General features: G+C 38.6%; 1 protein-coding gene across 2 annotated transcripts in view; it reads left to right on the top strand.

The window, feature by feature from the left end:
* bbs9 (Bardet-Biedl syndrome 9) overlaps positions 1-13,854 on the top strand; it is a 180,033-nt gene that overhangs the window by 19,668 nt on the left and 146,511 nt on the right. Inside the window, exons 7-14 of one of the 2 annotated variants that reach the window (XM_040030607.1) lie at positions 36-120; positions 586-769; positions 5,068-5,197; positions 8,063-8,081; positions 8,157-8,244; positions 9,236-9,312; positions 9,423-9,476; positions 9,585-9,687. In XM_040030607.1, the coding sequence (XP_039886541.1) occupies positions 36-120; positions 586-769; positions 5,068-5,197; positions 8,063-8,081; positions 8,157-8,244; positions 9,236-9,312; positions 9,423-9,476; positions 9,585-9,687 (740 nt within the window). Of the gene's footprint in view, positions 1-35; positions 121-585; positions 770-5,067; positions 5,198-8,062; positions 8,245-9,235; positions 9,313-9,422; positions 9,477-9,584; positions 9,688-13,854 lie in introns of both variants that reach the window. The other variant, XM_040030605.1, reaches the window with a different exon arrangement.

Raw genomic sequence — 13,854 nt, 5'->3', positions numbered from 1 at the left:
GAAAAAGTAGCTGTCTGTGTCTTTTTTACTGTCAGGTATGAGACTCTCGCTGTGGCTACAGAAGCAGAAAGTCGACAAGATCCCAACTTACCCCTTAAGACTGGAGGCAAGAGGCTGACGGTGAGCACTAACACACACATATTTTATTTTTTCTTTGACATGATTGTTTGTTTATCTGTGTTGTGATTAGTGTTTAAAGACTGTAGGTTGAGTGATATCTGAATCTCGATAGTTCTTGGGGATCCCCTCATTTTCAGTCAGATGTGAATAATAGAATCCAAATGTCAGAGCACTTATGAATGTACTGTTCATGCTATTTGAATTTTTCTCTACCAGCACCAAAAGTCGCCACTATTGCCTTGAATTCGAACATAAAAATCTTTATTTGCAGAGCTTAAAGTTTCGCTGATCAACCCATTTCTATGGTAAATGGAAATTAAGTATCTAATAAAAAGGCACTGCACAACATTTTATCAAGCGTGTTCAGGCAACGCACATGTCAGGCTGACATTCACGCATACAATTTTTTTTTTTTTTTTGTGTGCAATAAATGACATTGTTCTGTGTCTTTATATGTTCCCATAGCCTGACTGGGTATTTGTGCTGGGAGAGCAGGCCCTGGATCTCTGTGTGCCCTCTTTCTCCCATGCTTCTTCCCACATCTTCATCCTGGGTGAGAGGAACATCTACTGTCTCCGTGACAATGGGCAGATCCATTTCATGAAGAAGCTGGAGTTCAACCCCAGCTGCTTCCTGCCATATGCCTCGGGTAACCCAGGACACCAGACAAAAAGTTGACACACTATAAAAGGATATTTCTCCTTCGCAGTCTTTATTGTAGTCTTTTTGTATTATTCTTATTCGTACTAGGAATAACAATATTCCTTGTAGGTTTTTGGCAGGATTTCTGCTGCAGCACTTATTTAGGCTGAATGTGTAATAATAATGATTTAACAAACATGTTAGACACAGAGAATTGAGAATAGGATGGAAAGTGATGGCTGCTGAGTTTCAAAAAAGCAAAGCAAACACCAGTCATGTTTCTCCGGACAAATCATAATGCAGAAACAAAACAATTTGTTTCCAGAAGAAGGTCCAAATTGTATATTTTTCTTCAAAGGTAGTGATTAGTTTTAGTTTTATAGAAAAACATGGACCTGTTGTCAGCATCACTTGTAACAAAGAGCAAAGGTTCACACGGCAAGCTAAGGGATAAGGCTTTTCTTTTCCCTTAGTTTTCATATTTTGCCAAAGCAGCAGAGGCAAAGTTCAGATGTGTTCAGCCTGGAGTGAGGTGAAACACAGAATCACAACATTCAGTATGCTTCAGTGCACCTGCCATAAGCAAACTTCCAAAAGACTAACTGGATAAAATACTAAAAAACAAAGCAACTGGAATGGCATACTGCCATGTGAATGGCTCTACAGGAAGCTGCTTTTGGCAGAATGTGATGGAATAAACCAAATAGCTCTGCTACATAAATAAAACTGACTGCTGAACAATAGAGTTTATAGACATGTGCCAAAAGAAGAATGAATAGCACATATAATACAGAATCATACAGGTAATAAACTGTATTTTTGTCCAAAAATACTTTTTATGTCTAGTGTATTTTTCTTTCTTTCTTTCTTTCTTTCTTTCTTTCTTTCTTTCTTTCTTTCTTTCTTTCTTTCTTTCTTTCTAGTCTTTCATGGAAACTGAAGAGATAACTGCTCCTTTGTGAGTTAGGCTAAACCTCCATTTACCTTCAATTGTACTCTTAATGAACGGCTGAATAAGATATCTGGCTCTTTAGCATTTAAATAGTCACTAAGTATGATGGCAAATCTGTGTCTTACTTAATCTCTGGCTGCTGTTTGTTGCTAAATAACCAGCACACATGATTTTTTTTCTTGTTTTTTTTTTTTTTAATTTAAAAAAGTTGAAAACTGCTCTCTGCTGTGTTGTGCAAGTACATTCAAGTGCTGGTTTTGAATCTAAACAATGAAACTTCAATGAAGCCAAGGAAAGCTTCAGTCAACAACTGAATAGTCCTCAGTTCAAGTGATTAGATTTTTTTCTCCACATTGCTCATCAGTCAGAACCATTTTTGAATAGATTTAGCTAAATGCAGCATCTCAGTGATTAAGATGTGCATGCACTGAATCGCTTGGCATAACTGTTCCCATGTCCAACCTACAGCAACGATAAAACATAGCAGGAAATAACAAGCTTCAATAGTACCTTTTGTTGTCAGCAAGAAGTCATTTAAAGAAATTTAGGTACGGGAGGATCCGTGATCACAGGATTCATTTTGTCATAATGAGTATGCAGCATATTGAAATCATAGGCGTTACTGTAGGTACACCCACGGGTACGTGTGTGTGTTTGTGTTTGTTAAACAGTAATGGGTTCCAGCTTTGAACACCTCTCCCTGACTTCACCTCTGATGGGGAGAAAAGAGAAAGAGAAAGAGGTGTACAGTGTGGTGATTATTAGCTGCATTTGAAAGGGCGTCACATCTGAGGCAAGAGGCTACTGCTTGTCATGCACACAATGGACAGGATATGCTGTGGGTGGATGATAATTAGTTCTGTGTGTTAGCCTGGCTACAGATGTTGAATTGGTCTTAGAGAAGGAGGCGATGGAGGCCGACTCTGCTGTCATTTTTACTGAAAGCTTGCACCTGACTAAATGAATTGATTTTCTCCCCACACACACGTACTCACAAAGTTCCATTATTCAATAATTAGCAATTAGCGGCACAATTGTATCAAATTGCAGCCTGATTGTGGTCATTTAGAATGAGTAATATGAGAACATACACAAAAAGAGGTGTGCATAAACACATTCTCACACACAGATGGTGAATTTATGAGTTTTAGTTCCATGCACAGTGGCCTATGATCTGCATGGTCACGCATCCATTATTTGGGTTGATGTTGTGGTTGCCTAAGAAACCAGTATGACTCAGAAACCCTTTGATTCAAGTGCATAAAATCGATCTGTATCCAGAAACCATTTTCGTAGCTTTGTTTCTGTTTTAAACCATAAGTTTCCGATAAAACTTGTTAATTGGATAAGAGTGCTTCCAAAAGCACTTCAATAAAGTATTGCTCTCCTTGTTTCTGTCCCATTAAGTTGCACTGGCAGCTGGGGACAGCTGTGATTTTTATATTAAAATTGTTAAGAAGAAAAAGGGTATGCCTTACCTGCGTGGTTATCGATTGCTGCTTAACTGTCACTTTCAACCCTAAGCAACACGAATTATATTAATGTAGTTAGCAGTACAGTTCTGTGTATAACCTCCTGAAAATGTAGCCAAAACAACGTCAAAAGTGCTTCTGCCCACTTTAATTTACGCAACAATGTACTATAGATCCATTTTTTAAAGTGTATTACGTTTGATATAAAATACTCTGACTCTATGGAGGAAGGATCCAGAATGGAGGCTTCGTTGACTGACTGCAAAAAGTGGCCATGATATCTGTTTTCAATTTTACAATTAAAATATCTCAGCTTTCAAAGTTCCCTCCAATGTCTACTCTGAATATTATTTAGATTATTTAAATTACTCTTGGAAATTGTCTATAAACTCAATCCCCAATGTGTCATTTCAACAAAAGCAACTTTTATTGGGACATGATTGCTGTCAACAGTCAAAACCACATAAAAATTCCCACATGACTGAGGGATGATGACAATTCCCAGGAGCAAGACTGCTGTTGCAGACTTCACTCTCAAAAACAAACAAAGTCCACTCTAGAGTTTATTTTTAACAGTGGGATATTTAGTGACAGTCTAACTGCTGGAGCTGCCAGCCAACAAGCAGCAAGGGCTTCTTTTATTATGCAGGGCCATTCAGTGGATTTCTATAGTGTCTTCATAGTCTAGAGATTGGAGTAGACGAGGATAGGCAACAGTGCTCTCCTTAGCATTTCCTATTGCTTTCTTTCTGGCGCTCATCTTCACAGCTGCCTGCTCGACCAGTTCCCTCGCCCTCCCAGTCTACCTCTTTTATGCTGTTTGTATCTTATTTTGTCATTTAACTTTATTGGCTTCATTGCTTATCTGAAGCCTTACAATCAAAGACCAGCTCCTGCATGATTTTTAATGATTCCTACTTCTAGGAACATGATATTCTAGGATCATGATAACATGATAACATGGGTGACAGATTCATTCAGATAGGATCATGATGTGGCACCTATGATGCGGAGGCCAGAATGGATGTGGGGAGAGATGTCAGGATAAGGAAAAGGAGAAAGAAAAGAATGGGATGTGGAGATATCAGTGGGCCAGGAGGGTAAAAAGGAACTTCCTAGAAAGGAAGGAGAACGAAGAACACCGGTTGGAAATTTTTATAATATGGTTGTAATTATAAGGCTGATGTGGAGACGTAAGGTGTGTATTTTGCTTTAATGTGGCACCAACACACTCTGTCATTTCGACCCCTGCACTGTGCCACCCTGCTGACCGCTGTTACTATATTATAACTTACGTATTCCACTGTGTGAGTATGTGTACCAGTGTGTGTGTGTGTGTGAGTGTAAGTGAGGTGTGTTTGTTTTGCGTGTGGCCGTCACCTCAGATCTCTCCTGGTGGTAACTGCGCCATTGGTGGGATTGGCTGGATGTGTGTGTGAGTGAAACATAAGTAGTAAAATGTAAGTAGTATTTATACTGAAGGTTTCAAGCCATGTGTCATGAAAGAAAGTGTATGTGGAACTTCAGTTGTATATACACCTATAAAAGGTGACCTTGTCTCAAAATGAAAAATCGAGATGACAAAATTTCTATATACAAACCAGACGTGAAAAGTGATTTTCTTTACTGTGGGAACTTCTTACAGGGCAATGCCACCCACCAGAGGAATTTATTACTATGCTGCATGGTAAAATTTGTGAATTGAAATTTGAGAATCTGACACAAAACTAGCGAATTAGTTTAGCTTTTCTCTAGCCTCTTTTTTTAGGTGATGGAGTCTGAACTTCTGAAAGCCAGTTTTATTTTATTTATTTTTAAAAACAAAATGCCGTGATATTTAAGGTCTGTTGTTTCTAATCTTCTTTTTGTGGTCGTGTTTAGTGACAGATGGCACTACAAACCTGTTGCTAGGTAATCACACCAACATGCTGCTGGTTTACCAGGATGTGACCTTGAAGTGGGCATCCCAGCTCTCCTTTATCCCCGTGGCTGTGCGTGTTGCCAACTTTTTGTGAGTATAACCTCCAGCAAATGAAGGAATCTGATGTTAGAATTTTCCTAGCTTAAAGATGACCATTCGAGGAATATAAAGATGAAGGATAGCTTAGGACAGCTCAGTGCATGTAGTGTACACAGCAGTGATTATACATGTAAACAAACACACACCTATAGCAAATATAATGTTGTGTTTATCAGCTTGTGAAATCCAGTGTGTAAACTACTCGACAATGTCTTCCAGCTGGCCAATCAGAGCATAGTGGGGAGGGGCCAGCCATAGGCAATCCTTTGTCTTTTTCCAAACAACTCCAATCAAAGCACAATTTGATACAATTACAATGCAAAACACAAACACGGTTGAAAAATGATGTGGTTTTTGGTTGTGTGTGTGCCTGTGTGTTTTAGATGCGGGAGATAGTGTGTGTCTGGGTAGCTGTTTGGTTTAGTTTGAGGCTGTGTTGTTTTAAAGCATTTGATAATCATCGGGTGATTTAGTGTGTTGGTGGGACACCGTGCAGAGTGTGGGATAGGAGCACACAAAACAAAACCAATACACACAAAAACAACATACGATCACTTCAGCAGCTCATTCTGGCTATCTCTATTTGATAGCAGTGCTCCAGGAGTTCTTGTGTTTTGGAGGCAGTATTGCATTTTATTGCCAACCCCAGATTAAATATTCTCACCATTTTGGGATCCTTCAAGTTTAACATGGACCAAATCTGAATCAGAACTGTGAAGACTCAGAACTTGATATATATTTATGTTAAAACTGATCTGAGAGGACCGTTATTAAATAGAATGTTAAATTAATTCATAGAAATCGAATCCAGGCACCATCAGCAGTGTAACAGTTGTAACTTTGACACAAGCTACAACTGTTAAGATATCTCATGCATACTTGCTGTCACCTGTAATGATCATTTATGCAAATAGCCTCAAGAAGCATTTGTAGCACTCAAGAACTTTAAAAAAAGGGGGGAAATGAACCAGACAAAAATTTACCTTCAGTTGCTCCGATGGCAGCTGTATGTTTAAAATCTGAAGCAGTAAGAGCTGAACCTATTGCTCACTTTGATAAACATACTATGTGTTATTGTTGGTAGATAGTGCTCCATTAACCTCCGAGCACTGCTGGGCCCAACAACCTTTCTGGTGGAAATCCAGCTTCGTATTCTGCGCCCCTCAGGATGCAGTTTTCCACTTTGCCTGAGTCCATTTTAAATGAGTTTTGGCTCCGAGTGAAGTCTGCATCGTTTCTGGAACGGCTTCTTCGGTCCATGATGATGCTTTAACCTGCATTTGTGGATGACATGGTGAACAGGGTTCATACACTGTGTTCCTGAGCTCATACCACGTCCATGCCTGTTTGTAATGCAGTGTGACCTGACGGTCTGAAGATCATGTGCATCCAATATTGACTCGATTTTTGATTATAGTAGGGTCTTTGCCTCACAGTACAAAGCACCTTGAGGTGTTGTTATGATTTGACTCTAATAGAAAAGATAGGGAAAACATAATTTCCTTAGGGATTATTAAAGTATTCTGATTCAGATAAAAGTTGAACTGAGTTTAATTTATTTTCGGCCTTTTTTTTTTCTTCTCTGAATCTTTTAATGATGCCATGTGCTGTAGATGATGAAAAGTTTTTCTAATTTTATTTTGAAGAACAATATTCTGAAATACTTCAACAATTTCAGACTGGTGAACTTCCGCCTCTCTAAGATGCTCTTTTTATACACTCATGTTACTGACTGGTTGCCAGTTAAGCTAATTAGTTTCAAAATGTTCTCCTTGGTACTACTAACTTTTCCAGCCCTTTTTTGCCTCTGGCCCGCTTTGCTATGACATGTTGCTACCATCACATTACATCTTAAAACCATACACTTCTCATTATAAAAAATGTTTTTATATATTCTGTTGCGAATAAAATATGGGTTTATGAGATTTTCACTTCATTGCATTCTGTTTTTATTTACATTTTATAGACCTTTTTTGGAACTAGTGTTGTACACTACTACAATATTTTGAGAAATATTTTCAAACCTTGATTTGTGCAAGGTAATAAGACACTGGAACGAAAAGTGTACACAGTGCCACATTTTTATTACTGTTTTTTTTAAAGATTGAAATAAATTCTGGCAACATAGTTTTGTATTGTCACATATCTTGTATGTATGTATTACCTAACACTGCTGGTAGATTATGTGAGTTCCTTTAGTTGATGCGTACGCAACAATCTTTCTCTCAGTTGAACTTTGAGCTATTATTCAGCATGGTCTGTGTGTGTGTCTGTGTGTGTGTCTGTGGGCTTTAAATAAATGTGAGAACCATCACTTTTATGAATGCGTTTCCGTAGCAGTTGGTCATGGCTCTATGAATATAAATTTTTCTGTGTACGTGTGTGCCCGTGCGTGTGCGTGACAGAGTGTTTCCGCAGCAGTAAAGTGAAAGTTTTATGCCCCCTCAGACGCCCTCCTGTGCAGGTGTGGAGCCGGCTGCTGCTCTTGACCTGAACCCCCTCATGTGTGGGTCTGAGTGTATGTGTTATCGTCTCACTGGACTGGAACAGAAAACACACACATACACACACAACACATCTGCAACCAGTTAGCACACACACAGTTAAAACACATTATTGCATCACTCAGCATTTCTTCATGCTCTCCCTCGTTTAATCTGGTTCTATATTATAAATTAGTTCTGAACTTTATATTCAGCTTTTTCTAAAAGGATTAAATAAGCATTTAGCTTACTTGTTTTAAAGGAGCAAACAACTAATTTTGAACTACAGTAGACCTTTTTGGCAGACGTTCTTGACTAGCGACCAATAGCACACTAGGAAAAAGTTAACTTTCCTCTTCTCTGCTCTTCTCAGGGATGTGAAGGGAGTCGTGGTCAGTCTGAATTCAGATGGTCATCTTCTGTGCTCTTACATGGGTACAGATCCCTCTTTCTTTTCAACTCCGAAGGTGGATGCCAGGGAGGCTGACTACGAGCAGGTGGAAGCTGAGATGAAGAAACTGCAGAAATTCATCCGAGAAGCCACCAGGACTCAGGGTAGGAGACTGCTGGAAGCATAATACAGATTTTCTAATTATCATAATACCAAAATATGCCCTTAAGAGGCAACGTTTGATCATTCTTGTCTGATCCTAGGTTTATCTAATCATATTGTCATTCTTAAATGACTAATTCTTTGAATCAATTGACTGTCTACATTCACTTTAAAGTTGGTAAAATTTCCCATTGGAGTATCTGAGCAGCAAGTATCTGATATTTTTACTCCTTAAGGTGACCTTTTATGTCCATTTTTAGTTCCATATTTGAAATCCTGGACTCTGCTAGAGTGGCTTTGCTTGATTTACAGTTCAAAATGATTCGCAGTTCCTTTTTTTTATCTTAGACTACGATCTGGTCAAGTCACTAAGAATAAAAAAAATATCCACATTGAATTTTACTGAAAAAATCCACCTTAGTTTCACTTGATATTTGTCACCTGGTTGTCAACACCCCACCTGCAGTGCATCCATACTTTACCAGTTGGGTTTGCCCCACAGTTTGACAACCACTGGTTTAAGCTAACTGCCTTCTGAATGGGAAACAGAAGCCTTGGAAAGAGGTGGGAGGGGCTGCTGTGCTCATAGCCAGGTCTGTGTGAGAGAGTGAGAGAGTATGAGATGACCATAATTAAGAAATTACCTTTTTTGACATCTAACAGGTCCAGGAGGTTTAGAGCAGTCTGAGGCTTTTGGCTCTTGTACATACACTGACCTCATTACTTGAGACTGGCCATGTTTAATATGAGCATCAATGACTGTAACAGTGTGTGTATATATAAAATCAATTTAAGACTGCCACACAAGGTTTAATTTAAACTGCCTTTAACAACAAGTCAATGTGAATTTTATCTTTTGTCCTCTCTGTATGCTTGTTGATTTGTTTGCAAACTGACCAAGTATCATGCCTTCTTTCAAAATGTGGTGAAATGCTATATTGACTAATAAACACATCGGTTCAGTGTTTTGAAATTAAACTGTTGGTATTTCAGACATTTTGCCCAAAACTGATAGTGAGGATGACCTGTGCATTACTACCACTGTTTCCTCCAGCATGGACAACCCATCGGTAAACAAACACAAAACACAAATAAAAAAACAAACTCACATTCGCACATTTAGATGCATATGCAATAATAAACATAGAAAGTCATATTTCCCTTTAATATCTGTCCATAGCAAGCCCTGATCCACGATATCAATGGTCTGCCTGTCCCCTCAGTGACCGTACAGGTGAACCTTTAAAATCATTGTTTCTCCTCTCAGTTTGTGTGTCAGAATTTTATCTGCCCTTTACCAGTATCCTGTCTACATCTAACATCATCATTTTTCTCTTTTCAGGTGAAGGTGAAAGCCAGTAGTGTGGTGAAGTCATCTAAGCTGAGCATTGGTGTCCAGCCTCCTCTGGCAGTTACTCAGGAGCAGTTTGTCCTTGAGGCCATGGGTCAGTTAATTGTAGCTGTAGTCTTTATATGCGAGTTATGATTGGGCGTCTGTCTATGTGTATGCCTGTAAAACCTTTTCTTCTTCTTTTTCCTATTGTTGGTTCCAATCATCTGACATTCTGATCTGTTTCTGGGATTTCTGCCTTTGTCCATGTTTTTCCACTGGAGACAGTGGCATTGACAAACAGACAGGTTTAGCTAAAGGTGGTAGATTTGAAAATCCAAAGGTTTTCATTGGGAATGACCAAAATGGACAGATTAAGAATGATCATGTCAGAAGGGCAGTTCAGGTTGGGTGCTTGAAATGCTTGAAAATGCTTGAAAATTGTGTGAAAGTAACTTTTTCTAATTTGTGTGAACTAGTTCCTTTAAATCATGATTGTCCTGATGGAAAACTTGTGAAACAGAATGCCAGCACTAAAGAAAAACCATATTACAGAAAGGAATACATGTTTAATAGCAAATCTGACATATAACCTTTAGCAGTAATTAGTACCTTTTTCTTCTTGAGGAGACGTGCAGTGTTGGCGAAATGCACAAAATTAAAGAAGTGCCAAGGAAAGAATGTAAGGGTGTATCGTAGGGGAATACAATGACTGCATTTTTATGGAAAATCTAAGCAGCTGGTTTGGTGTATGATCTTTCATCATCCAGTGTCATCAATCACTTTTTGTTCTTTTGCAGCCTCAGTCCATCTCTGAATCATTTGAGGGCACACCCACACACACACGCACACACACACACACACAAATTTTATCCAATCCTCCTCTTTTTACAGATGAATGTGTTGGCCTCGACTGGGTGAGAGGTGTGTGTTTATTTTCTCAGCTCTTATCAGTCAGTTTTAGTCTTATGTGTTCTCTAGTCTAGCTGCTGGCCACTGAGCCCAGACAGCGGTAACTTTGAAATGAATTACCCAGACACTGCACACACATAGCCTACTAACCCCAAACAGTGATATCTTCTGTCGGCTCATTAAAAGAACATTATTCATCCTGTAATACAATGTTCATCCATCCATCCACTTTGAGCTGTCTGTATGTCCTCTGTTTTGTTATGTTAGATTTTTTTAACATGTACTCTGTGTGCATAATGTAAAGCAGTTGGAGGGACTTTTTTTAATCAGAACGTCCTTATAGTGCGATGAGAACATACTTTTTAAAAATGTGTGGGCCTATTGGGAGTTAAACCTCTAACCCTGTTGGTGTCGGTGCTTTGCGCTGCCTGTTAGTCTACATATGGAGTGGGACTCTTAATCTTAGCAGCGTTCAGTCACGCCTACAGATTGCTAGTAGTTTGAACCAGTGGTTTCTTCTGCTGCATTTATGTATCTGTTTAATTTTCCTTTAAGAGGCTTAATTATAAGCTTCCCAAGACAATAAAAACAATACAAGTGAGTAATAAGTTTCTTACTATTAGTAGGAGTCGGATCAGTAGGAGTTTGTGCAACTGTTTTTTTCTCAGGCTAGATGTTTCTTTATAAACCAACAACCACAAGAAAGGCCAGTCTTTCAACCTCTCTGTTCTTGTCACTCTCTTCTGTGGTATCGAGATCATATTTCTAAGTAGCTGCATATGAGCATCTGTCCAGATTCTTGCTATTGTGGTTACACAAAGCTTTCCAAGCATTTAGATGTTATTTGTCTTCATGCCACCCAGAGTCTTTTTGTGTTATGGCTCTTTTAGACTGTCCACCAGAGTTTTAAAAATTTGTCACTTTTCAAAAACACAGAACATCAGAATATGTCTTCACGCTAAGACAGCTTAGCAGATTTTAAAAGATTTTTCCTATCAGACTCAAAATTGGACTCCATTCCACATACAAAAGTGCTGTCCATATTTTGCATTTAGCGATCTGCAACTGAGTGAAGAATAAAGTCAGGAGTGACATTATTATACCATGGACCCAGTAATTTCCTGTTGTAAACGGTGCTAAAACGAGCATTGTTGTCAATGGAATCAAAGTCTAAGTCATTAAAATAATGAGAAGCATCTTTCTTGGGTTTTTTTTGTTTTTTTTAAGAAAAAAGCACAGGAAAAAAAGCCATGATTCATTGATATGACGCAGATGGCATGAACTATCAACACGGATGGTGTGTCTCTGAAGAATTCTTGTGTGTGAAAACAAACTTTTAGGAATGAATCCTGTAACTGACTCGTGTGCCAAATTTAACAACACCCAAAATGCAGCCTTCAATAAGCGGCTCCAAACAAAAAAGCAGCTTTATCATGGCACTTTTATCTCATTCCAGAAAGGTAACTGAGGTTATTGCCTCACTTTGTAGCTTGGTTAGTTGGCATTTTGCAGTTTAAAGTTTTGTACAAACAAAACGCTGTCAAGTTGTCTTGTGATTTACAGAACTGTCCCTGTGAGGGTGTAAATCTCACTAGAGATGTGGTCATATGTCAAATGACGCACAACAGGTTGTGCAAGTTATTGTGGATGGTGTTGGCTGTCATTTTCCGAACCTATGCACACAGGCACAGAAGCTGGTTTATTTCCAGAACATGGTTCTTTTTAACTTTAAGACTGGTCTCGGCTTTTGCCGAAACAGTCATCCATCACAGAGGAGTATTCCCCGAGTTTTTTGAGAAGGACCAGAATGGACTGTGAATTTATGATTTCAAGATGTGAACAGTATTCTCAGGCGGTTTGAACACCATCCATTTATTCTGAGCTCTGACTCAAAGTGACCACTGGTTTACCATGATTCATAAAGTGTCATGCAGAAATGTAATGCATTTTACCACAGGCATTCTTATCTCTACATATACTATACATGACCCGTCCAGCTGTTAATGAAACCATGATGCACTTTTTGAACAACAGTTTCTATTAAATTCTTGTGTCAGCGTTCATTAATATTGATCCCTTTTCATATGTCTTGTATTTCATAATATTTGCCATATTTTATGCTGCACATTTAATTCCGCCTTTTTCTATTTTTCTATCAGTTTTAATCCAGACTTTCTCCATATGTATATTTTTACCACTAATGCTACAGTGCTAGAAGTGTATATTATGTATGTCAGCAGTATCCTCATTTGGATATCTCCAATCATTAATTAATTTTTTTTTCACATTTTTTACTGCTCCATCCTAACTTATTCAAGATGCAGTTCGAGAAAATAACATGTATATAAGATTCCAGGTGGACCACATTTGCTCAATTCTCACCAGCCACTTTTGTACACCCATTTTACTGCTTGTTAACACAAATATTTAGTCAGCCAATCACATGAGAGCAACTTAATATACTGAGGAATGTAGACCTGTTGAGGTTTAAACCAAGTATCAGAATTGGGAAGAAAGTTGGATTAAGGGGCTTTGGATGTAACACGTTTGCTGGTGACAGATGGGCTGGTCTCAGTATTTCATAAACTTCTTGAATTTTCCTGCACAACCATCTCCAGGGTTTAAAGAGGATGTTCTAAAAAGAGAAAATATCCAGTGAGAATCACTTCTCTGCACAGAAATACAGAGATTGGAATGGCCAGTCATCTTCGGAACTGACGGGAAGGCAACACTAATTTTAAAAAAAACTTTCAGTGCAACCGAGATATGCTAAAGAGCCTCTCTGAATGCACAACATGTTAAAGCAGATAGACTGCAGCAGCAGAAGACCACACCAGTTGCCTATTTTGTCAGGTAAGAACAGAAAACTGAGGCTACGGTTCACATAGGGTCACCAAAACTGAACATAAGAAGATTGGAAAAACATTGCGTAGTCCAGTTGCGGTTTCTGCTATGTACTTTAATGGTCGGGTCGGGTCAGAATTTGGTGTAAGCAACATGGATTGATCCTGCCTTGTATCAATGGTTTTCTGGTGGTTTGTGCAACATTTTCTTGTCACCCTTTGGCATCCTGAACATTGTTTAAGTACCACAGCCTACCTGAGTATTGTTGCTGACTGAAATATGCCATATTCCATAGTTTCTTTACATTAGAGGACTTTTCTTGTGTTAATAACTCTTTTAGACATTCTGCTTGTCATGGTTCTGGGTCATTTGACATAGCATTTTGAGTTTCATGTGTTTTTTGTGTCATTTTGTATTATATTATGATTTAGGTTCATTTAGTAGTCTTGAATTTATTCCATTTTTTGAGTTTCTTATGTTTCCTGTTTGGTTCCTTTCCTCTCAGGTTCCTCTTGTGTCTTTGTCC

This window comes from Simochromis diagramma, unplaced genomic scaffold (genome assembly GCF_900408965.1).
Source record: "Simochromis diagramma unplaced genomic scaffold, fSimDia1.1 OVJJ01000361.1, whole genome shotgun sequence".
NCBI lineage: Eukaryota > Metazoa > Chordata > Actinopteri > Cichliformes > Cichlidae > Simochromis > Simochromis diagramma.
The sequence above is the reverse complement of the archived record's forward strand: the minus strand, read 5'-3'. Positions and strand labels throughout refer to the sequence as shown.